Below are 26884 nucleotides of genomic sequence, written 5' to 3'. Positions count from 1 at the left end.
ATCTAAACAATGAAGAAATAGCAAAACTCTCAGACACACAGTTTAAAACACTGGTGATCCGGATCCTCATAGAACTGGTTGATTATACCGACAAATTAGACAAACATATGAAGGCGAAACTAATTGAAATGAATGGAATTGCACAGGAAACCAATAGTGATGAAAAGGAAACAGACTCAAATCAATGGAGTGGACCAGAAGAAAGCAAATAATGGCCAAACAGAAAAGAGTGAAGAAGCAAGAATTCAAAAAAAATGAGGAGAGTCTTAGGAACCTCCAGGACATCTTTAAACGCTCCAACATCCAAATTATAGGGGTACCAGAAGGGGGAAAGGCACAGCCACCAGTGTAAAACTTATTTGAACAAATAATAAAGGAGAATTTCCCCAATCTGGCAAAGGAAATAGACTTCCAAGAAATCCAGGAAGCTCAGAGAGTCCCAAAAAAGTTGGACCCAAGAAGGAACACACCAAGGCACATCATCATTATATTAGCCAAGATTAAAATGAAGGAGAGAATCCTAGAAGCAGCAAGAGCTAAGGGGACAGTCACCTACAAAGGAGTTCCCATCAGACTGTCAGCGGATTTCTCAAAAGAAACCTTCCAGGCAAGAAGGGGTTGGAAAGAGGTATTCCAAGTCATGAAAACCAAAGACCTACAACCAAGATTGCTCTATCCAGCAAAACTTTCATTTAGAATGGAAGGACAGATAAAGTGCTTCTCAGATAAGATCAAATTCAAGGAGTTCATCATCACCAAGTCCTTATTATATGAAATGTTAAAGGGACTTATCTAAGAAAAAGAAGTTAAAAAAACATGAACAGTGAAAGGACAGCAAACTCACAGTTATTAACAACCACACCTAAAACAAAAGCAAACTAAAAGGTCAGCTAGATCAGGAGCAGAAACATAGAAATGAAGATCACATGGAGGGTTAGCAATAGGGGAGTGGGAGGAGGAGAAGGGGAGAGAAGGTACAGAAAATAAGTAACATAGACAGTAGATAGAAAATTGATTGGGGGGGCCAGAATAGTATGGGAAATATAGAATCTAAAGATCTTGAGACACATGGTCATAAACTAAAGGGGGGTAATGGTGGGGATGGGGGGTAGGGTGGAGGGGAACGAAGGGGGGGAATAGAACAACCGTAATGGCATAATCAATAAAAAATAAATTTAAAAAATTATATGAAAAAAATAAAAGACTAAAACTTTTCTTATTTTTACTTGTATTTATCCTTTATAAACAAAATGTCTTTTTTCTTCAGCTACCAAATTATGTGTTCTTTTTGGGACAGGGGCCCTTTTTACAAGCCTATAGATCTTTGATATCCTCTTCTAAACAAAAATGTTAGTACTGTTTTAGCCATGATTATTCACATTGTTAGCCTGATGTTTATTAGTCACATTATAATAGCAAGCCTGATTATATGTGTATATGGGGAGGAGAAATTATTTTCTGCAGAGAAAGCTAAAGCTCTCCATTTGTCATCATCTGAAATAGTGCAGCTAAGGTATAGACAAAAATATATTAGACCATAGATTCTATTTCTGATCTTGCCATTTGCTAACTATATGACTTTGTTAATCCACTTAATGTTTCTTGGCCTTATTTTTATCTATTAAAAGAAGAAAAGTCCTTACTGGTTAGTTATAGATTTAAGTAAAGTTATGTACTTGAAAATATTTTGTAAATTATAGCACACTGTAAAAATGTAAAAAATTGTATGTACCAGTGGACCACCAGATGCTTTGGGAAGAGTTAAGCCTTAAATTTAGCAGTATTTATTGACTTTGTGACACCTTATATACCCTGTGAATTTGTGATTAATTTAAAATATTAGTTGATAGTTGTGAGAATAAATTATTCTGAGCTGTTATTTTTATTTTTCTCAGTTTATAGACCAGCAACAATTCTACTTGGCTCTGGACAACAAGATGATAGTGGAAATGCTTAGAACAGACCTCTCCTACCTCTGTAGCCGCTGGAGGATGACAGGCCATCCCACCATCACCTTTCCCATCTCACACACCATGCTCGGTAAGGTTGTATAAGGCAAGGAATGAGTGTTTATTTGGAATAAGTCATGTGGTTAGTCCTTTAAAATCATAGAGTCACTAGAGAGCTATTTCTTATCATTTATTCTTTCAGAAGTTACTTATTAGCTCCTACTTTGTTCCAGGAATTTTTCTGAGGACTGGGGAATATATGAAGTGAATACAGCAGATGAGGTTTCTACTCTCATGGGGCTCATGTTTTATTTTAAAATAAAACATGAGCCCCATGAGAGTGCTTATGTATCAAATAAACCAATACACAAGAATATTTCGGGTCGTTTGAGGGCTATAATTTAAAAAAAGTACTAGAATAACTTGGTTGGTGGCTACTTCAGATAATTGGTTTCTAGGTCAATTTGCAGAAACTTTATTAATGCAATTCATTTTAAAGAAAGTAAAACTATATTCTGTATCTGTTCTACTCCACTGCAGCATCAAGATTTTATAGATAAATTCCTACACATCTCTCCTTCCAAGGCTTGTCTAACTGAAGCAGCAAAATCTAGCAGGGAAAAGTGAAAAGGCTTTCAGTTTATCTTTCCTTTATTGTCTGGGCTTACTGACATTACTTATTTGAAACTCGATGAATGGCTTTATTGTTCTCAGTTCCTGGAGGACTACAGCCAATGCAGAAGCATTGCTAACTTTCTGTGTCTCTGTTGTTGTTTCCAAAAGCCTGTTTGTACTGCCAAAGTACATAAAATTCCTTTCATTAGAGAAGAACCCTTTATCATAAATCATTCAAAGTTTGAGCAAACTGTTCATGATTTTGTTCACATCTTGTAAAGTGCTTCAGAAGCACAGGATTTGAAGAAGTAGGGTAGTCTTTCTTTTTGTTTTTCATCTTTATTTAAGACAATTAACAATTAACAAGTGCCCACTTGATAACTACTGTGTTCCCAGAATTGTCTTCAGAAAATGTAGTCTAATTAGAAAAGTATTTTAAATGGAAAAAATGCCACGAGTGAGACCTGGAGGCAGGGATGAGCTTGACTTGTGAGTGGGCAGTGAAGAGGCCAAAGTGAATAGAATGAGCTTTGCATGTAAGAGTATAATTATCAAGAAAATTGGGTAAGGCAGGATCATATTATGAAAACCTTGAAAATAAGCAGATATTTAAAACAGATTTTCTCGGAAGTCTGAGTATACTGTTTTTGAACAAGCTGAGACATGATAGTGATTTTGATTTGGTGACAGTATATACTATAGTGAGGACCATCTGATATCAAGGAAACTAATCCAGGTATGAGGTAATAGGAAAATACACTGGATTGGTGGTAGTGAAAATAAGTCAGGAAAGAAGGATACAGGAGCCATTTTAAGTAACATCTGCAGGTAAGTTGTTGGCTAACTAGATATGAGGTATGAATCAAAATAATGGCAAGATTTACAAAGTAGGTAAACAATGCTCCCATTGATAGAAGCAGATAAATTTTATAGAAAGATGCTACTTGTAAAGGGACATGTTCAGTTTATGTGACAAAGATTTCAGAATAGAAATACCTAATACAGTCATGTGCAACATAACCATGTTTTAGTCAATGACAGACCACATATACAGTGGTGGCCCCATAAGATTACAATGAGATATCACCTCACAACTGTCAGAATGGCCATCACCAATAAATCAACAAACAACAAGTGCTGGTGAGGATGTGTAGAAAAGGGAACCCTAGTGCACTGTTGGTGGGAATGCAGACTGGTGCTGCCACTGTGAAAAGCAGTGTGAAGATAACTCCAAAAATTTAAAATGGATCTGCTTTTTGATCCAGTGATCCCACTTCTGGGAATATATCCAAAGGAACCCAAAACACTAATTCAAAAGAACATAAGCACACCTATGTTCATTGCAGTGTTATTCATAATCGCCAAGATATGGAAGCAGCCCAAATGTCCATCAGTAGGTGAGAGAATATAAATATGTTTACACAAAGGAATACTAGTTGCCTTAACAAGCAATTACAATCACACTTGAAACTTGGAAGTAGGAAGTCTCAGCAAAGAAATGGAAATACTTAGCAAAAAATTTGAAAATATAACAAACTAAATGAAAGTTTTAGAACTGAAAACTATGAAAACTGAAATGAAAAATTCACTACCTAGGCTTAATAGCAGAATTAGGATGATAGAGTGAATTTGAAGATAGAACTGATAGAAATGACTGATTCTGAGTAAGAGTAAAAATAGATTAAACAAATATGAACAGAGCCTCAGGGACCTGTGGGACTAGTAACAAAAGATCTAACATTCACATTATAAGAGTCCCAGAAGGAAAGGAAAAAGAATATGGGGCTGAAAAAGTATTCCAACTAATAATGGTTGGAAAATAGGCAAAAGTAATAAAGCTAGAGATTCAAAAAGCTGTGAAAGTCCCTAACTGGTTAAACCCACAGAAACTCATGCCAAAACACATGATAATGAAACTTCTGAAAATTAAAAAAGAATAAATCTTGAAAGCAATAATAGAGAAATGATACTTTGCCCATATGGGAAAAATGATTTGAGTGAAAGCAGATTTCTCATTAAAAACCCTGAAGAACAGGGGGAAGTGGCCCAACATTTTTCAAGTGCTGAAAGAAAAGAATTAAAAACTAAGAATTCTTTGCCCAGCAAAAAATGTACTTTAAGAGTAAGGGGAAAAATACATTCCCAGATGAAGGAAAACTCAATGAATTTGTCAGTAGTAGGTCTGTCCTAAAAGAATGGCTTAAAGGAAGTTCTTGAAATGAAAGAAAATAATACACGATGGAATGTTGAAGCATCGAGAAAGAAAAAAAACAGTGGAAAGAGTAAGAATATGGGTAAATACAATAGATACTCTCCACTTCAGTTTTGATATTTGTAGCAAAACTATGACACTGTCCAGTGTGGTTCTCAAAATATCTAGAGGAAGTCTTTAAGGAAATTGATTTATATTATAAATTGATGAAATTAAAGGACTGAAAGGTAGGTAAGGTTTCTAGACATCACTTTAAGTGGTAAAATGTTGATACTAGTAGACAGTGATGTATGTATAATACATGTTTATATGTAATGTAATACCTAATATAACCACCAAGAAATTTAGACAAAGAGATAGAGTTAAAAAAACTATAAGTAAAAGAGAAACATACTCACAGAAAACAAACTGATGATTTCCAGTGGGGAGGAGAGTAGAAGGAACAGTAAAGGGGAATAAAAGGTACAAAATTCCAGATATAAAATAAGCCACAGAGATGTAATTTACAGAACAGGGAATATAGCCAATAACATCATAATAACTGGACAGTAATAGGAGGTGATTAACATTGTAAGGTATATAAATGTCAAATCACTGTGTTTCACACTTGAAACTAATACAATATTGTGTGCAAACTTTACTTCAATATTTTTTAAAATTATGACAAGTCCATACCGTGGATTATTACACAGTGATTTTAAAAACGTGTCATAAAGCCCTGACCAGTGTGGCTCAGCTAGTTGGGCATTGTCACATGAAGTGAATGGTCACTGGTTTAACTCCTGGTCAGGGCACATGCCTTGGTTGTGGGCACATGCCTTGGTTGTGAGCACATGCCTATGTTGTGGGTCTGGTCCCCTGTTGGGGCACATGCAAAAGACAATTGATTGATGTTTCTCTCCTCCTCTTTCTCCTTCCTTTCCCCTCTCTGTAAAAATAAATAAGTAAAAATTTTAAAAATTATCATAAAAGACACATAGATAAATCAAAATGAAATTCTTGCATGTATTTTAGAAGGTAAAAAGAAAATAGAGAAATGAAGAAAAAAGTAATAAACAGAAAACAGTATGTCAGACTTAACCCTAACATATCAGTAACTACATTAACTGTAAATGAAAATTTAAATATACCAATTAAAAGACTTCTGCCAAGATGGAGGTGTAGGTGGAAGCACTTTGGCTTCTCACACAACCAAGTTTAAAAACAACAAAGTTTTAGCAACAAAAATGCAGCCAAACCACAGAAAATTGAACTACATGGAAGTCTGACAACAAAGAACCCTTCAGCCAAACCGGTAAGAGGGGCAGAGCCAGCAGCAGAGTGGGGTTGGGCAGGAAAGATCCACCGGACCAACCCGGGCACGCGACCCAGGTGTGCCAGCAGCCGTGGGTGGATCCCAGGTGTGGAGAAGCAGGCGGACCCACTGAGGGCGGACCGTGGTCACACATTTGCGCGCAGATAAACCGGTGAAGGAGCTAGCGGTGGTGAGATGGACTGTGCAGGCCCCAGCGACGGAAAGCAGCAGAGAGAACCGCCATTGTTCCTCTCTGACCTCGCCCCCACATACAATGTCACAAAACTGCGACCTGGGTGGCCCCGCCCTGATGAACAACTAAGGTTCCACTCCTCATATGTAACTGGCACGAACAGATCAAAACATGGCTCAAGAACAACTCAGAGCCCCAGAGCCGATAAATCTAAGGAAACAAGAAATTGCCAAACTTTCAGATGCACAGTTTAAAACACTGGTGATCAGGATCCTCACAGAACTGGTTGAGTTTAGTCACAAATTAGAGGAACATATGAAGGCTAAACTAATTGAAATGAAGGGAAATGCACAGAAAACCAATAGTAATGGAAAGGAAACTGGGACTCAAATCAAAGGAGTGGACCAGAAGGAAGAAAAAAATGACCAAACAGAAAAGGATGAAGAAACAAGAATTCAAAAAAATGAGGAGAGTCTTAGGAACCTCCAGGACATCTTTAAACATTCCAACATCTGATTTATAGGGATACCAGAAGAAGAAGAGGAATAGCCACAAGTGGAAAACTTATTTGAACAAATAACAAAAGAGAACTTCCCCAATCTGGCAAAGGTAATAGACTTCCAGGAAATCCAGGAAGCTCAGAGAGTCCCAAAGAAGTTGGACCCAAGAAGAAACACACCAAGGCACATCATCATTATATTAGCCAAGATTAAAATGAAAGAGAGAAGCCTAGAAGCAGCAAGAGATAAGGGGACAGTCACTTACGAAGGAGTTCCCATTAGACTGTCAGCGGATTTCTCAAAAGAGACCTTCCAGGCAAGAAAGGGCTGGAAAGAAGTATTCCAAGTCATGAAAGGCAAGGACCTACATCCAAGATTGATCTATCCAGCAAAGCTTTCATTTAGAATGGAAGGACAGATAAAGTGCTTCTCAGATAAGATCAAATTCAAGGAGTTCATCATCACCAAGCCCTTATTATATAAAATGTTAAAGGGACTTACCTAAGAAAAAGAAGTTAAAAAAACATGAACAGTGAAAGGACAGCAAACTCACAGTTATTAACAACCACATCTAAAACAAAAGCAAACTAAGAGGACAGCTAGATCAGGAGCAGAAACATAGAAATGAAGATCACATGGAGGGTTAGCAACAGGGGAGTGGGAGAAGGAGAAGGGGGGAGAAAGTACAGAAAATAAGTAGCATAGACAGTAGGTAAAAAATAGATAGGGGGAGGGCAATAATAGTATGGGAAATATAGAGTCTAAAGAACTTGAGATACGTGGTCATAAACTAAAGGGGGGAATGGTGGGGGAGGGGGTGTGCAGGGAGGAGGGGAATGAAGGGGAAAAATAGAACAACTGTAATGGCATAAATAATAAAATATATTAAAAAATAAAATAAAAACAAAAACTAAAAGACTGAGATAAGTATAATAGGTTAAAATTATATATATATATATATATATATATATATATATATACACATATATATATGTGCTGTCTCCATAAAATTCACTTTATATACAACAATATAAGTAAACTGAAATGAAAAGAATGGGAAAAGATATGCCATATAAAATTAATTTAAAAAAATCAGAAGTGGCTATATCTGGTAGACTTCAGAGTAGAGAGGAACAGAGATAATATAAACAACATTAGAAATGAAAAAGGGAATATAGCAACAGAAATGGAGGAGACTATAAAAATTATAAAAAATATCAATTACAATTTGTAAATCTATATAAAATTAACAAATTTTCTAGAAAAGTAAATAATATAACAAAAAGCTTAATAAGAAACATGCATAAAACTACATGAGAAAAATTATAAAACTAATGAAGAGCACAAAATATCTTAATTATAAGACAGAAAAATTCCCACATTGCTAAGTGGAAATAGTTAATATTGAGATGTCCATTCTCATTAAATTAATCTATCAATTCAGTGCAGTTTCAAGTGAAAATAAAAACACAAATTTATATGAACAATCTGAATTTAAATTTCTTAATAAAAGAGAAAATGTACAAGGGTACCCAGACTTTTTTATCCTCACCCGAAGATATGCTGATTGATTTTAGAGAGAGGGGGAGAGAAACATCCATGTGAGAGAAAAACATCAATTAGCTGCCTCTTCTAAATGCCCTGACCAGGGACTGAACCCACAACCTAGGGAAGTGCCTTTACCAGGAATCAAGTCTGTGACCTTTTGGTTAATGGGGCAATGCTCTAACTAACTGAGCCACACCATCCAGGGCAAAAATACCCACATTTTTTTAAAAACTAAAAACAATAAGAGAATATAGATCCATCATAATTAAAATACCAATATGATAGCTATTCAAATACAGTAGTCTACCTTATTTGCACTTTTACTTTCAATGGTTTCAGTTACCAGCAGCCAATCATGGTCCAAAAATATTTTTAAAATTTGGAAATAATCAATTAATAAGTTGTAAATTGTGCACCATTCTGAGTAGTGTGATGAAATCTTGAATTATCTCCCTTGTTCCTGCCTGGGATGTGAATTATTCCTTTGTACAGCGTATCCATGCTGTATATGCTACCCACTCCTTAGTTACTTATTAACCATCATGATTATCATAGTTTGAGAGAGTGACTACATTCACGTAACTTTTATTACAGCATATAATTATAACTGTTCTATTTTATTATTAGTTATTGTTAATCTCTTACTGTGTATAATTTTAAAATTAAACTTTTTAAAAAGATTTTATTTATCTTTAGAGGGGAAGAAGAGAGGGAGAGAAACATCAATGTATGGTTGCCCTTTGCGCATCCCCTGCTGGGAACTGGCCTGCAGGGAACTGGCCTGCAACCCGGGCATGTGCCCTGACTGGGAATCAAACTGCGATCCTCTAGTTCACATACCTGTGCTCAATCCACTGAACTACATCAGCCAAGGCTTAAAATTAAACTTTATCATATGTATGTATGTATGTATGTATGTATAGAAAAAACATAGTATATATAGGGTTTGATAGTATACATAGAAATCCACTGGGGTCTTGGAACATTTCCTGCAGATAAGGGGGGACTACTTTGGAGGCAAAAATATATAAATAAATACATTTGGAAAATGATTTATTTAAGCCTGTTATTTTACATTTTATGCAAAATTAAATTCTGAATATATGAAAAAACTAAGCAAAGAGACCTATGAAAGTATTAGAAGGAAATATGGAAGAATGTTTTTGTGATCTGGACTGAAGGAAGCTATACCTTGTGAGACACAAGAAGGAAAAACTGACAAACTTTAAAACATGAAGATTTAAATAAATATTTCATACAAAAATGAACAGTAGTTGAGGTTGAAAAACAGTAAAGTGGGTAAAGGATTTGCCATACATATAATAGGAAGAGGGGTAATATTCACAAAATGTAAACATAGAACACTTCAAAGTCGATTTAAAAGGAAGGTGAACTACTTAATAGAAACATGGGGAAAGAACATAAACAGGCAATTCATAAAAGAAATAGAAATGGCCAGTATACACATGAAAATGTGCCCGATCTTACTAGTAATAAAATTAAAAGGATGCCTTTTTAACATATTAGATAAACAGAGATTAAAAAGATTATTAATGTCTATTATTTTTAAAGGTATGGGGGAATGTCACTTTCTATACTGATGACGGAAATATAATTGACTCAGATTTTTTAGTGGGCAATTTGGCCATCTCTATAAAAATTTCTGTACATGTTCTGTTGTCCAGTTCTACTTGTGAGAATTTTCCCTACGGAGATAATAGAATAAGTGCATATAGATATAGGTACAGTGATCCTCATCACTGTGTTGCTTGTAATACAAAAACAGTCTAAATGTGTGCCAGGGAATCATTTTTAGCTTTTACAAATGATAAATAAGTTAGAAAAAGTGGATCATGAAAGAATATGTGTAATATGATTTCCTTTACATAAAGTCAGATAATTTTTAGCTTTCTAAATATTTTTATATCTACACACATAAACCAAGGCTCATTAGATGGCATAATATTACATTAAATATTTAAGACAGTACTTGGCATGTAACATTCAACAAATGGTTGCTTTTATTATTGTCAGCATTCAGTAGTTAAATGTTCTGCCCTTAGGCTCTGTGCTAAGTATTTATGATAAATGAAATACTGTCTTTGAGAAACTCAGTTGGTTATCGTATTTTAACCATTTGCCCATTCTGCAGTATTATTGGCTTTCAGTTGAATTATCGAACTACAGGGTGGTCAATGAGGAGTATCTCATTTGTATCTTCCTTGTCAGACTGTTGGTTTGAAATACTTCAAAGATTTCCCTTATTTAAAAGTTAAAATCACAAAGATTGTTTAAAATTCTCTTCAAGATGAAGATGGAACCAGCCTGAATTCAAGTATCCTGGCAGCACTACGAAAAATGCAGGATGGCTATTTTGGTGGGGCAAGGTAAGTGACCTCTACATTCTCTTTAGTGAAATGAAATAAAATTTCGAAGTTGGGTATAGTAATTGTAGACTTGTTATGGCTTTCTGTGTATCTTTTTTTGTTTCACAGATGCATAATTTTAAAAGGCTTTATTTATTTTTAGAGAGGGGGAGGGAGCAAGAGAGGGAAAGAAACACGGATGTGTGAGAGATACATTGATCGGTTACCTCTCTCACACCCCCTTTTGGGGACCTAGCCTGCAACCCAGGCACGTGCCCTGACTCGAAATCAAACCAGTGACTTTTTGGTTTACAGGCTGGCACTCAATCCACTGAGCCATACCAGCCAGGGCCATAGATGAATCTTTTTATATTAAATTTATTGGTATATCATTGGTTAATAAGATCATACAGGTTTCAGGTGTACATTTCTATGATACATGATCTGTGTATTGCTTTATGTGCACATCACCCAAAGTCAAGTTTTTTTCCTTCATCATATATTTTGGTCTCCTTTACCCTTTACTACTCCTCCCACCTTCCCCTTTGGTAACCACCATACTTTTGTCTATGTCTATGAGTTTTTGTTTAGTTTTTCTTGTTTGTTCATGCATTGATTTCAGTTTTGTATCTCACATATGAGTGAAATCATATGGTTCTTAACTTTTTCTGTCTGACTTACTTCACTAAACATGATATTCTTTCTGTGTACCTTTAACAACAATCTCATCCTATTCAAAGAAACTCGTGTTTGACAGATTGAATGAAGGAATTTAATGTTATAGAGAAACATTAGAATTTTTCCTCATTCTGATCTCTGCTTAGATCTTAACAATTCAGGGGACAAGAAAATTTATTCTTTTTTAAGAAAGGTTACTGGACTCTTCATTTCTGGCTGCTTTTCTTTTCTATTTTCTTAAGTTTTTATTTTGAAAAATTGTAAGCTAACAGAAATCTCATTGAAAAATCTTTCTCTTCCTTTTCTTACTTCTACTCCTCCCTACCCTGCTTTCTCTATCACACATATGTACACCTGCAGAAACACACACACATCTTTTTTTGCTGAACTATGTGAGTTAGCAGAAACATCATCACTCTTCTAGCCTAAATACTTCAGTTTCTGTCTTTTAAAAACAAGAGTATTCTCATATATAAGTGCAATATAGTCATCATGCTCAGAAAATTTATTACTGATACAATACAATATTGTCTGATATAGAACTCATATTCAAAATTACTCCTTTGTCCCAATAATGATTTCCCATAGCTTTTTTTCTCACTCCAGGATCCAATGAAAGATCACACATTGGCATTTAATTTTTATATCTCCTTTATGTGCTTTAATGTATAACAATTCTGCAGTCTTTTGTTAATCTTTCATGATAGTTTTTATTACAGTTTTGAAGAAGGAAGGTCAGTTATTTTGCAGAATGTCTCTCAATTTTGTTAAAGAGACAGCTGTCAGGTTTTTCCATATCCTTTATCCAATAGTTTTTTCACTAAACAGTGTGAGCTTCCACTGATGAATCATTTATTATTTGTGGAGTCATAAAATGATGATTCTGTGTTTTTATCATTCTGTGTACATTTAACATTTGGAACCTTTCTGTTTAAAATACAGCTTTCTCATACCCCCTTTTATTTTGTAGTTTTAGTGTTGGCATAGATTTATGGATTTTTATTTTTTATGCCATGTTCCATTTCTGTCATTATTTATTTTAGTGTTCAAATTATACAGGATCTAGCCACTGGAAGCCTCTTCAAGGTGGCTTCTTTAGAAAATCAGTACCACTGACTTTCCCTTTGGGCTTTACAATTGGCTTTGTATGTAGGGAGGATATGGCTTACAATCTACTATAATTTTTAACATTTTCAAGTACCATCTTTTATTTTCAAAATGATCTTTTTGAGTATTATTTAAATGATGTGATGGATTTGTGATGCTTTTTATTCATTCTGTTCTAGCTCCTGTGGTAGCCAATGGGAATTCTGGCCATTGTTTGGCATAGTTATCAACATGGCAACATAGCAGTTAAAGAAAGCAAAACTTATTTGCTGGTGGATTGTGAACCCATAATTATAGTTTTTATTAACATAGTACTCTAACCTATAATACATCATGCCTAGGAGTATAGAAAATTTTACATTTATAAAATTTATAGTAATGTATGAACATTAATAATCCCCCAACAAAACATTCTTGGTATCCTTTTTCACTAAATTGTGTTGATTTAAAAGCATTTTCTCTGATTTCATGTTTTCTATCTACCCTCTCACTGTCAGGGTTCAAACAGGTAAATTGTCAGAGTTTTTGACAACATCTTGCTGCACACAGTTGAGCTTCATGGACCCAGGACCTGACAGTAAGCTGTACAGTGAGGATTATGATGACAACTATAGTGATCTAGAGTCTCCTGACTGGATGAATGGCTATGATTCAACCAGTAATGGTAAGGAGGCTTCATAAAGGCACTGGCCTTGCTGGACAAGAATACAAAGCATTGTTGAGTGTCCTCCTTAATATTTCTCACTGCCAGAAGTCTCACTCCTATTTAATACACGTACCTTTTGTTTGGCGTCACTTTTCATCCTCTACTTACCTTTGGTATCTGGACTAATATCCCTGCTGTGATTGTGGAATATAAAGTTGACTATCCCTTACTAAGTAAGGTTAGGAAGAGCTCTCTGCTGTGTATATAAAATGGTTACTGATTTCAAAATGATAGGAAGCAGTGAAGAGTGAAAGAGATTTAATGAAGTATATAGTGGAAAAATGATATTTTCCTGCTTTTTGACATTAAAATATAAATATGAAATTAAATTAGAATGCTTTTTAAAAAAGTTTTATTTATTTATTTTTAGAGAGAGGGGAAAGCAGGGAGGAGAGGGAGAGAAACATCAATGCGTGGTTGCCTCTCACGTGCCCCCTACTGGGGACCTGGCCTGCAACTCAGGCATATGTCCTGACTGGGAACTGAACTGGCGACCCTTTGCTTCGCAGCTCGGCACTCAGTCTACTGAGCCACACCAGCCAGGACTTATAGTGATTTTTATATATAATATTGTATGGTCACTTCAGAATCTCCTGGGAGAACTGTGTAGTTTGGAAAAAACCTATTTGGTATGTGTGTTGCTTTTATATTACAAACTACAGACTACAAAGCACAACAAAGTCTGATTGGCCATTAAGAATACTAAGATGACATAGTGAGAAAACATCACGGGGACATATATTTTAAATGGCTGAGAAGTACCTTAAAGTGTTAAAACACTGACCTAGTCAGGGAAAGGATTATCGTGCTTGAAACCGAAAGAAAATAGGGCAATAGGAGCAAATTATTCTTCTAGCTATTTAAAACATGATTTGCCTGCTTTGATTTCCTAGGCATTTAACTGTTGCTCTATATATTAAGGCAGCCAATCTCTTTATCATAAGAGTGGTTTGTTGGAGAAAATTAAAAAATAAATTAGTTTTCTTTCATGTGGTAGCAAGTATAATCTCATATACAGTAGGCCAACATGTTAGAAGTCAAAAAGACTATTTTCTTATTTGGGCTCAACATTTACTCACCTAAGAGCCATTTAATTTACTCTTTATTTGTTTTTGTAAGATCTAAAATAGTATGAATTTCTTTGTTGGAAAAGTGCATTATATATAAGATTACTTCCTGTTCTCAGTAATAACAAAAGTCATGACATCTACTGTGGCATAAGCTGAACTATTTTGAAAACCAGATAAGAATGATCATTTATCAAGGTTGTTTGCTATTCCATGGGTAATTGTAATTTCTATCTGTAGCACTCTTTCTGTTAGATTGATTTCTAAAATATATGTTTTTAATGATAGGTATTGGGTTGAACAAAAAGTTTGAGGTTTTTTTCCATAAGTTGGTTCTAATAGTGCTCAGTTGTCTTTAAGTTCATTCAAAACAATGTTGTTAGGTTGTATTGGGACAGTTGTCATATCTTTGTGCACTTAAAAAAAGTTGTGAAAATTGGTGAATTTTTGTGTCGCCATTTTAATATTGAAGAGAGAAGAAAATATGCAACTTTGTGGCATATTGTGCTTTATTATTTCAAGAAATGTAAAAACACAGCTGAAATGCAAAAAAGGATTTGTGCAGTGTATGGAGAAGGTGCTGTGACTGATCAAACGTGTCAAAAGTGGTTTGCAAAATTTTGTGCTAGAGGTTTCTTGCTGGACGATGCTCCATGGTCAGGTAGACCAATTGAAGTTGATAGCAATCAAATTGAGACAGTAGCTGAGAACAGTCAATGTTCTACTATTTGAGAGATAGCCAACATACTCAAAATATCCAAATTAATAAAGTTATTGGTGAAAATGAAAAATGTGCCTTTTATTTTACAGAAAAAAAAAACTAAACAGACTTTTTGGCCAGCCCAATATTACTGAATTTAATATTATGCATTCTGAGTCAGGTTTTCCCCTCTGAACTTACTCATCAGTCAGTGGTTTTACAATGGATGTGCCTCTTATTTGCCAGGCCTTCCATGGGGAGAGCATGTCTCTACATATTTTTAAAAGTATAGTTTGTATACAATATTATATTAGTTATATTAGTTTCAAGTCCATATTCTTTATAATCATCCAATAATCTAGATTGTGTTCAAGGTTATAATGTTTGTCATTAGGATGTTACTGAGTTTGAGTTCCATTCTTACAGTTTTTCCAGTTTCCATTAGTCACATCAGAACACAGAAAGACATCTTAAGAGGTCACCAAAAGTGATCCAAAACTAGATAGTGCATGACTGACCTAGTGGACTTCAGTATTGATCCAAAGACTGTTATTTTCCAATTGTAAATACTGTGAGTGTTCACGTAAAGTCTGAAATGTTATGCACCCACAGGGTATATGTATGTTTGCTTCCATTATCCATAGCCAGAGATGATGTTATAGAAGGTCTGTGTAAAATGGAGAGCCCAGAGGGATAGGGACCATATCTGTCTTCTTCAGCCCTGAAACTTCAGCACCTAATACACCACCTGGTACATAGCAGGCAATAAATATATTTAGTGAATAAATGAATGAGGTAACTAAAAAGGTGAATGTGTGGCCAGTAGTCCTTTCAACACCAATGCCATATGGAAGTTGTTTTTTTTGTTGTTGTTGTTAGCAGTTGTAGCTTGCTATTTGTGGAATCTGTCTGTTTTTAGCTAGGTTCAATGTTTAGTGGAAGATTTTTGCCCTTCCCTACAAAAGTCTCATTGTACCAATGAGACTCAATGGGCCCTATTCTGCTCCTCTTCCACTATTACCACCATTATCATCATGTGCTTGCATATGAAATGCTTGCACCATTTGTCCTATATTAACCTCATACTGCTTCCAGTGGCCCTCATACTGTCTCAGAAAAATTGAAGAATAAGTGACTCCTGGTAAATGGCCATAGTGTTTAAATGGGAAAGTTAGGAGATTATATAATGACCACATACTTGAGATAAAACAGTCTACTTCTGGTGCTATGTTGTGGGCACAGGATCCAGTCATTCTGTTGGTGGGTTAGATTGTGAAGTACTAAAATGCTCATTTTTTTCTTTTCACCCCTTACTAACCTTGCAGCTCACTCTGGTGATGAAGTTGCTCGTTATTTAGATCACCTTTTGGCACACACTGCTCCCCATCCTAAACCAGCCCCTACTTCACAGAAGGGAGGGCTAGATCGGTTCCGAACTGCTGTGCAAACAACCTGTGATTTAATGTCCTTGGTGAACAAGGCCACGGAGCTGCATGTACAGAGTGAGTAATACCATGACTCATTGGGGTCAGGCACAGGATGATGTGAAGCCCAGAATGGAGGTGGGGTGGGGGGACATTTATTACAATAGAAGCAGGAACTTTGTTTTGCTCACTGCTTTATCCCCAGCACCTTCAACAATACTTAGAACATATTACACACTCAAATGCTTGTAAAATTAATGAATTTAGTATAGTTTTGCTGTAGATAGTGCTTTGTAGTCTAGTTTAACCAGTTACATAGTGAGAAGAGACAAAAAAGAGACATGGAGCATATTAAGTGTTAACATCAAAGTATTAAAATGATGGAAACTGTCTTTTTCCTTTGAGATAAATTTTATTTAAAGAAGAAATGCTGCATGCTATTACAACAAGGCCTTGCAATGGAGAAAGAGCTATTCTTCTTTAACTAAACTACATCTGGTTCCCTTAGGCCAGCTGTAACTTTTTAAAAAATATTTTATTTACTTATTTTTAGAGAGGGGAAGGGAAGGAGAAAGAGTGGGAGAGAAACATCAATATGTGATTGCCTCTCACATGCCCCCCACTGGGGACCTGGCCCACAACCCAGGCATGTGCCCTGACTGGGAATCGAACCAGCGACCCTTTGCTTCACAGGCCTGTGCTCAATCCACTGGGCAACACAAGCCAGGGAAGGCCAGCTGTAACTTCTATAGTCAGTTGTTCCAGCAGTGTACAGCTAGCTGTGTTTGTCAACTACTGTACTTATTCTTCAGCAACTTTGCCATTCACCTCTCCATGACCACTACCCTCCTTTAGTAGTATTTGTATTGGAAAATGTCACATTGCCAGGAGTAGTCATGGTCCCCAAGAGTGTTCAAAACTTCTGTGGTATCTGCATGTAAAGGGACAGAAAGGATCCTTGGCCACACCTAGAGGACCTAAATGTTAACATTTACAGATGATGAGAATGATTGAGATGCATGCTCTTGCTGTCTAAAACTTTACTGATGGTTACTAATGAAAGATATTAAACATTGGAGAATCATTTAACATTTAGAATAGGGGAAAGCTTAGCATTCCCTTCAAGTATGCCTTCTTGACAAAAAGGGCTTATGTGAAAAAATAAACTCTATTAAGTTACACTTTTTTTAGAATCAGGACACTTGAGCTTAATTACCTGCTCTGCTACTTACTTGTTTGAAAAGTTTGTTGAGCTCTTTATCTTTATTTCTGTATCTGTAAAATGGTGAAAATGATGAGAGAGTCTCTCTCATCATTGAGGTTATAGTAAGTATTTCAACAATGAACTGTAAGTAAAAATCATAGGAATATCTTAAAGTTGGTCAGCCACTACATTTTTGATTCACTAGATAGGATCATCCATTTATCTATTCTCAAGGAAATCAAACTGCAGGCAGCCAGATATTCTCCGAGGAAAATCTAGAAAGTATAAAACATATCTGGGTTCTTTCTGTGATATGTGGCATTCTGTCAAAGCATTGGTGACAGTACCATTGTGGTACTGACCACATATTTAGACTTTTAATATCAGCCGATGCTACAATTCTAGACATTCCATTCAAAAATGTTTTTTGATTGATTGAACATTCTTTAGATATCTGATATTTGTATTTCTTTTTTTGATGTTATCCAGAAAGAATAAACTTCTGTAAAGAACCAACCATATGTGTAACTTCATTGTTGAAATCAACTATGTGTTGTTTTCAGTCTCTTATCTAACCTTTATTATAAATGTAAACCTTTTGCAGATGTTCACATGTATCTTCCTGCAAAGATAATTCAGCCTCCCCGGCCTTCATTCAACTCTCTTGACTTACCGCGCCCCCCACAAGAGGACCAGGTAAATTGCACATGAGGTATTTCTATCAGCTTTTGGCAAAACTGCCATCCTTCTGGAAAAATAAAAGGACCAGCCATTGTAGTTTCTGCTAGTAACTGGTGGTAGGCATAATGCTACCCTAATAAAGATATATTGCCTTTTCAGTTCACTTTTCAAATGGGCTAGTTTTTCTAGCCAGTCTTTATGAGAACTAGATGGCAGTATCATACATCTTAAAGGTTTCATTGCTTTTACTTTACTTTTCATCAATATTTAGGGAATTCTTATGGAAAAGGTTTAGAGATGAAAAGATCAATACTTTACAGCATTATTTAAGTGGAATACTTGTGGAGTTAATTTTTTTTTCCTTTCTCAAACTAAAGGTTCCCTCAGTTCGTGTAGAAATTCATCTTCCTAGAGACCAGTCTGGGGAGGTAGACTTCAAAGCACTAGTTTTACAGTTAAAGGAGACTTCCAGCTTCCAGGAGCAAGCTGATATCCTATACATGCTGTATACTATGAAGTAAGTGATGGATATTATCAATCTACTTTCCTGTTCATATACAGAGCAAGAATAGTGTAGTAATTATAGCATAGCTTTGGAGTCTCACTGATCTGGTCTTGTAGACTACCCAGTTTGCAACTTCAAAGCCTTAATTGTCTTCATTTATAAAATTGGGATTATATCTACTTCCTAGAACTGTTGTGAATATTAAACAAGATGTAGTATCTGCAAAGTCTCTAATACAATGTCTTATACATAGTGACCAATAACATAACCATTATAATTGTTAAGGTTATTTTAAGCCTTCATTATTTGGTAAAATCTACAGATAAATATCTTCTTTTTAATAAAGATTTTATTTATTTATTTTAGAGGGGGGTAAGGGAAGGAGAAAGAGAGGGAGAGAAACATCAATATGTGATTGCCTCTCACGTGCCCCCCCACTGGGGACCTGGCCCACAACCCAGGCATGTGCCCTGACTGGGAATTGAACCGGTGACTATGTGGATCATAGGCTGGCACTCAATCCACTGAGCCACACCAGCCGTGGCCAAATAAATATATTCTTAACTCAAAAGAAGTTAATGGAGGCTTACATCAAAAAGAAACTAGCATTTTTGAGTGTTTGCTATGTTAAGCACCCTGTTAGGTACAGTATATCTAGGTACCTCAAACTCAATGGACCTAAATTGAACTCTATTCTTCTGTCCCCTACATCCCCCCTCAAAATAACATGTTCTTTTACATTTATTCATGTTGGCGTCGTGCTGAAGAGGCAGAATGGACATCCCCACAATTTGGTTTGGATGTTTAGACTGATGATGCCACACATGTACCAAAGGGTGTGAAATGTTTGTTCCTTGTATAATGAGACTTTCTGGAGAAGAGCAGAACAGGTTCCTAAATTTGTCTCAAAAAACCTTGGGCAATCAGGGAAAGGAAGCCAGATTTGGGATTGTATTATGGTTAGGAGGTGAGACTGAGATGAGTGTTTTCACCAGCACCAAAGGAGGGAAAACTCAAACTTTCTTATCAGCTTGCCCAGATGTAGCCTGGAAGAGAAAGAGAAGTGGTAAGACTTGAAATCTGTGAGCAGTCAAACATCCAAAATGGAGTCAGACTCTGTGAAATTTTCCATCTCTGTTATTGGAACCAACACGTACCTAATTATCAAGCTTCTCCCCATATCCAGTGAATCACCAAGTGTATCGCATTTTACCTCTATAATATATTTCTCTTCTGTATCTCTGGTATCACTCTTTTTATTCAGGTCTTTGTCTCTTACCAAGACTATTATTACAGTTTCCTAACAAGTCTTCCTACTTCCATCTTGTTCTCCTCAAGCCTATCTTGCACAGAGGAGGGACAGTAGCTTTTCTTTTTTACTTTTTATGATAGAAATGTTCAAACTTACATAAAAGCAGAGAATAATATAATGAACACTTTTGGACCCCATCACTCAGCTTGAACAATTATGAGTACATGGTTAATCTCTTTATATCTATATTCTTGTCACCCTCTCTTCCTTCTGAATTATTTTGAAGAAAATATCAAACATTTTATCATTTCGTTACTAAATATTTCAGTATTATGTTTTCAAAGATTCCTTGAAAAGGTTCCTTTTAAAATATAACCACAAGAAAACTTCTTATTTCCAGACAAGCTACAGTAGATGCATTTCTTTCTGTTTCTTGTGCTACATAGAGGAGGACATTAGTTATTAAAAACAAACAAAATAAGATGTTGAAAAGTAGACAGAAAAAAGACAGACTGTCTAAGGACTTCAGGATCTGAAGAATGACAAGGTAGTGAGATCCCCAGGTCTTGTTTGTTGCCTCATAAGTCCTGTGTTGGGCAGTAGAGAGACCAGCAACCTGAAAACAGCAATTGGCACAGACAACAAAGGAATCTAAAGAACAATATAAATGAACTAACAAAACAAAAACAGATTCATAGATACAGAGAGCAGACTTGTGGTAGCCAGAGGAAGGAGGGTTGAAGGACTGGGTGCAAAAGGTGAAGGGATTGTATAAATTGGTAGTCGCAAAATAATCACAGGATTGTCAAGTGCAGCATAGGGAATACAGTCATTAATATTGTAATAACTATGTATGGGGCCAAGTGATCACTGAAAATATCAGGGAGAAAACTTTATAAAGTAAAGAATTGTCTAACCACTGTGCTGAAACCAATACAAAATAATATTGAATTTTTTTTAAAGCCCAAAGGAAAACCTATTCTGCGACAGATACTTGGCTACTTCTAGTCAAGATGGCAGATTAGGTAAATGCTACGCTTGCCTCTGCCCACATGAAAATTACATGAAAACCATATGAAAATTACAACTAAATTATAGAACTACCATTACTAAGAACCACCTGAAGACTAGCTGATCAGAAGTCCTATAACTAAGGATATAAAGAAGAAGCTGTGATAAAACTGGTGGGAAGTACAGAGCACAGAATGGGCAGGACCCACACCCACCCAGTTAAGAAACAGGAGGGATACCTTGGCTACAGAGGTCCCTTTTGAGGAGTGAGGGGTCAAGATTCCTCAGCCCAGAGCACCAGGGCTGACAAGAAGAGTCCTCATAACATCTGGTTGTGAAAATCAGTGGGAATTTTTCCAAGTGAGATGGAGAGCTTATGAAACCCCAGGCATTCCACTTGAGGGGCCACACACAGATTTGCTCCTTCACCAACTCACTTGTTCTGGACTTCAGTGCAGGGGCAGCATTTCAAAAAGCACCAGGGACTTCTGGGGAGTTGCAGGTATCAGGGCAGCTCTCTCCAGGGACGGAAATGCCAACAGGCACCATTGCTCCTGTGCTGAGTGCTCCTCTAACCCAGCCGACAGGGGCAGACAGGCAGGCACCAAACTTCAGTTTTCCATTAACTTGGCTAATTACCATTCTTCTGGCCCTGGTGATTCCCTGAAACTCCGCCCCACTCACCTTGCCCATTTAGCCTGAGTCACTTCCACCAACTTTTCCAGCTCTTCCACAGGAAAAGCCTGCCTCTGCTACGGGCCTGCGAACCAGACAATCGCAGTTCGATTCCCAGTCAGGGCACATGCCAGGGTTGCAGGCAGGTTCCCTGCAGGCCAGTTCCCAGCAGGGGACGCACGAAAAGGCAACCATACATTGATGTTTCTCTCCCTCTCTCCTTCCCTTCCCCTCTAAAGATAAATAAATAAAATCTTTAAAAAAAAAAAAAAAAAGAAAAGCCTGCCTCTGCTTCCATCAAGAACTTTCCTAAAACTTCTCAAAGGTCCACAAACCCCAAGCAAGCATTGGTTGGCCTCAGCATAACCTCTTGCTAAGTGACCCAATCACAGCACAAGCAGTCTCTGGTCCCAACTTGCATTGTAACTCTCATCAGATGGCCCCAAGCCTGGCATAAGCCGAAGCCAATGTTGGCTTGGAATGTAGCTTCAACTAAGTGGCTACAAGCCCAGCACAAGTGGAGGCTGGCCTCAGTTCACATTGTGGTGTCCACTAAATGGACCCAAGCCTGCTACTAGTGGCATTGGGCCTCAGTTCACAACACAGCCTCTCCCAAGTGCCTTCAAGCCCAATATAAGCAGCAACCAACTGCAGATCACTTTGTAGGTCCTACCAGGTGGCCCCAAGCCAGGCACAGATTGCACCTGTCTTTACTTATACCAGAGCCCCTTTTAAGAAGCTCCATAACCAGCATACCTGGTGGCTGACTTCAGACCAGAACAGCACCCAGCCAATTCCACAGATGACACACCTGAAGGGCAGACTTGGTTAGCACCAATGCACTGCTAAAGTGACTCCCATTCCATAGGTTCACGCCCCACACAACAGCTTGTCTACTGTGTGTGTATTATTTATGTATTTATTTATTTTTAAACAAAAGCCTCTTTTTTAGAGAGGGAGAGAAAAAAGAGAGGGAGAGAAATATCAATATGAGAAACATCCATCAGTTGCCTCTCAATGCACGCTGACCAAGGAGCACCACAACCTAGGCATGTGCGTTGACCAGGAATTGAACCAGTGATCTTTGCTTTCTGGGATGGTGCCAAACCAACTGAGCCACACTGATCATGGCTCTACTGTATTTATATCCAGCCCTCACAGCCAGTCAGCCTGAGGTCAGCCCCACTCACTGACATGCCAACAGCAATCAAGGTTCAACTGCAACAGGAGGACACATACAACCCACACAAGGGATACTCCCACAGCACCCGGCTCAGGTGATCAGGGAGTCTATACCACTGTACCTCAAAGGGCTCCTGCTACTCAAAGACACTCTGTGAAGACTGGGAGACATAGAAGATCTACCTAATACATAAAACACACACACAGAGAAGCAGCCAGAATGAGGAGACAAAGGTACATGTCCCAAATGAAAGAATGGAACAAAATTCCAGAAAAAAAGTAAGCAAAATAAAGACAAGCAATCTAGCAGATGCAGAATTTAAAACACTGGTTATAAGGTGCTCAATGTGGATCTATCAACTATAAAGCTAGTACAAAGGCTAAAATGCAAAAATAGGAAGATCATGTGTAGTTATAACAATAAATTAAGTAATACAAACAAGCACATAGGACAAAAAACATTAACATGGGTGAGGGAGTAAAAACTAGTGATTTTAGAATGCATTCAAACTTAAGCAACCATCAACTTAAAATACACTGTTCTAAACATAATTTGTTATATATGAAACACATGGTAACCAAAAACCAAAAATCTACGAGATATAGAAGAAATAAAGAAGAAGGAATCCAAACACAACACTCTAACAAGTCATCAACAAGAGAAGAGAGCAAGAGAATAAGAAAGGAATAGAGAACTAAAAAAGCAATCAGGAAACAATAAAGTGGCCATAACTACATGCCTATGAATAATCATTTCAAATGTAAATAGACTAAATGCTCCAATCAAAACACAAAGGGTGGCTGAATGGATTTTACACACACACACACACACACACACACACACACACACACACACACACACACACTGCCTATAGGAGACCCACTTCAGACCAAAATAAGCACACACATTAAAAGTAAATGAATGGAAAGGATATTTTATACAAATGGAAACAAAGTTGGGGCAGGTGATGTCTGCAGCAAGGAGGCATGAGAGGTCCTCCTGTTTACACCCCTTGAAGTTGCAAGTTGGACAGCTATAATTACACAAAGGATTCCCTGCTCAATAGACAAACTCATCTGAGAGATCCTCACATTGAAACATCTCAAGGTGGGCATATCTAAGTGAAGAGGGGAGGGGGAAAAGGGAAAGGACAGAGATGGTGGCCCTGGAGCTTATTGCAAAACCCATAGCAGGGGGAGAGTCAGCTTACAGCACACACACCCTGCAGCCCTAAGGACCAGAGGGATAAATTCAGTATTCCTGCCTGAGTGGTCAGCCCAGACTGCAGCTGAGCCCAGTGATAGAGGCAGAGACTGAGTACAAAAGTATTGCAGTTGTGGTCTAGCAACTACCATTACCAAGCAGAAAACAAAGACACAGATATGTAGCTGCCTCCCCTCACCCTCCCAGAGCTCTCAGTAGCCCCAGCAGCTATAGCATGGTGTCAGGTTATAGTGTGCACACTCTCAGCAACCCTGAAGAACAAAGGGGCAGAAGCATTTCTGCTCAACAGGCAGATACAAATTGTGGCTACACTCAGTGACAAGGATGGAGACTCATAAGTGTTGCAGCTGAGGTCTGGCAGCACTATTACTGGGAGTGAACAAGACCACAAATGCACAAACAGACCTGTCCTTTCCCACCCATCCCAGCAAAGCCTGATGAAAATGCCTGGGACACCTCAGATAGTATAGCACTTCTGGCAGCATCTTGGAAGGGGCAGCACCGGAATCTCATGGGCCAGAACCCCATCACCCACCACATTTCCCCACAGGGGTGGTGCCCTGAAACTGAGGTGATCTGATCACAGAGGGGATACCCACCTCCCCAGGAAATATGGGGCATTTTCTCTGGTCCCACAGAGATCCCAAAATCCTCACCAAGAAAATGAAAACTTGCATTTCACCATCAACTAGAAAGCAAAAGAAAGTCCTTTCCTTCTCATCTGCTAAATAGTGAAGTCTCAAATACTTTTTAAAAAGAGCAGATTTCATCCCATATGACTCAGCAACCCCTCTCTTGGGTATCTACCCTCCCAAAATTGAAAACATGTATTACAAATATATGTGCATCTTTATATCAATTGCAGCATTATTCATGGTGGCCAAGACATGGAGACAACCACAGTGTTCTTTGATAGAGGATAGAAGAAGTGTTCTTCTTCTTGGTTAAAGAAGATGTGGTACATATATACTATGGAATATTACTTAGCCATAAGATGAATTACTGCCATCTGTGAAAACATGGATGGACCTTGAGAATATTATAAGTGAAATAAGTCAGTCATAAAATGCTAAGAACCATACAATTTTACTCATTTGGGATATAAAACTGAAAGCAACAAATGCACAAACAAAACCTTATAGACACAGGCAACAGTATGGTGATTATCAGAGGGAAGAAGGGGGTTAGAGGGTAGTAAAGGGGGTCAGATATATGATGATGGAAGGTGATTTGACTTTGGGTGGTAAACACACAATAAATATATAGATGATATATCATAGAGTTGCACACTTGAAACTTAGTAACCAGTGTCTCCCCAATAAATTTAATTTTTCAAAACAGATTTCATTCCAATTAATGCCTAGGCAGAGAAGGAATTCATCAAACACCATGAATAGCTAAGGTAACAAGGTAGCTCAGAAAAAATAAAAGAATACTCTCCAGAAACTGAACTTAAAGACATGGAAATATGGAATTTAAATGACAGAGAATCCATGATTGCAGTTTTGAAAAAACTCAATGAAATAAAATAAAACTCAGAAAGGCAGTTTAATGAATTCAGAAATAAATAAAGAAGTACTTTAACAAAGAGATTGAAACTATAAAAAAAAAGAACCAAGTGGAAATTCTGAAGGTAAAGAACTCAATAAAAGAGACGAAGACTGAGCTAGCAAGCTTAAGAAATAGAGCATACCAGATGGAGGAAAGAATTAGTGATAGCAAAGGTAGAAATCTAGAAATGACTCAGATGGAGGCAGAGGAAGACTTCAGCATAAAAAAATGAGAGAACTTTATGAGAACTATTTGACTCCATCAGAAAGAGTGATATAAGAATAATAGGTATACCAGAAGGAGAAGAGAAGGAAAACAGAACAAAGAGCCTATTCTAACAAAATATTTAATGTAAGCTTCACAAACCTCAGGAAACAACTGAATCCTTGAATCAAAGAAGCAAAGAGAAGACCTAATTATCTCAAGCCAAAAGTCTTCTCCAAGGCACATTATATTAAAACTGTTTAAAATTAATGACAAAGAAAGAATTTTCAAGGCAGCAAAGGAAAAGGAGACAATAACCTAAGGAAATTCCATTAGGGTGTCCAATCTGTGGCCCACAGTCTGCATGCGGCTCAGGATGGCTATGAATGCGGCCCAACACAAAGCCATAAATTTACTTCAAACATTATGAGATTTGTGTGTAATATGTGTCACAATGTGTTTGTGTGGCTCAAGATGGTTTTTCTTCCAGTGTAGCCCAGAGATGCCAAAAGGTTGGATACCCCTGCATGATTAGATCATAATTGGATTTTTCAGCAGAAATCCCACAAGTTAGAAGAGAGTGGAATTAAATATTCAAATTATTAAAAGAGAGAAATCAGCAGCCCAGAATAATGTATCCAGGAAAATTATACTTTTTTTTTGGGGGGGAAGGCAAATGTCAGGTGCTGCTTTATGGAGTGCTGCAGCATGACATAGGCCAAAAGAGGAGACAAGTCATGGCTGGACAAACCCTTCTCAGGGGGGTTTTCTGGAGAGGCCCTGCAGTAGAGCAGGAACATCTGGGGAGGGCCCCTCTCTCCCAAAGAGCTACTGCAGCCTGGCCTTGCTCTCTGCTCACTCCCAGCAGGGGAAAGATACCAACCTAAATGCTGATATGACTGGGCCAGGGTGAATGAGGAAGAACAAAAGGAATAAGCCTCAGAGTTAGAGGTGTGGGCATTCCAGGAACAGAGCTGGTTGCAGGCCAAGGCCAGTCAGCGAAGCTGCAATGGCTGCTCCCTGTGCCATAGCCTG

General features: G+C 37.4%; 1 protein-coding gene across 3 annotated transcripts in view; it reads left to right on the top strand.

Moving 5' to 3' along the window:
• Positions 1 to 26884, top strand: part of PHKA1 (phosphorylase kinase regulatory subunit alpha 1) — a 148866-nt gene that overhangs the window by 97082 nt on the left and 24900 nt on the right. For 2 of the 3 annotated variants that reach the window (XM_037145459.2, XM_037145458.2), the window contains 6 exons: positions 1896 to 2040; positions 10620 to 10698; positions 12960 to 13126; positions 16261 to 16437; positions 18168 to 18259; positions 18622 to 18761. In XM_037145459.2, coding sequence (XP_037001354.1) covers positions 1896 to 2040; positions 10620 to 10698; positions 12960 to 13126; positions 16261 to 16437; positions 18168 to 18259; positions 18622 to 18761 — 800 coding nt within the window. The remainder of the gene's footprint in view (positions 1 to 1895; positions 2041 to 10619; positions 10699 to 12959; positions 13127 to 16260; positions 16438 to 18167; positions 18260 to 18621; positions 18762 to 26884) is intronic. The other variant, XM_053662306.1, reaches the window with a different exon arrangement.

This window comes from Artibeus jamaicensis, unplaced genomic scaffold (genome assembly GCF_021234435.1).
Source record: "Artibeus jamaicensis isolate MK-2021 breed Jamaican fruit bat unplaced genomic scaffold, CSHL_Jam_final contig_2377, whole genome shotgun sequence".
Lineage (NCBI taxonomy): Eukaryota > Metazoa > Chordata > Mammalia > Chiroptera > Phyllostomidae > Artibeus > Artibeus jamaicensis.
This window is presented reverse-complemented; position numbering and strand designations above follow the sequence as displayed.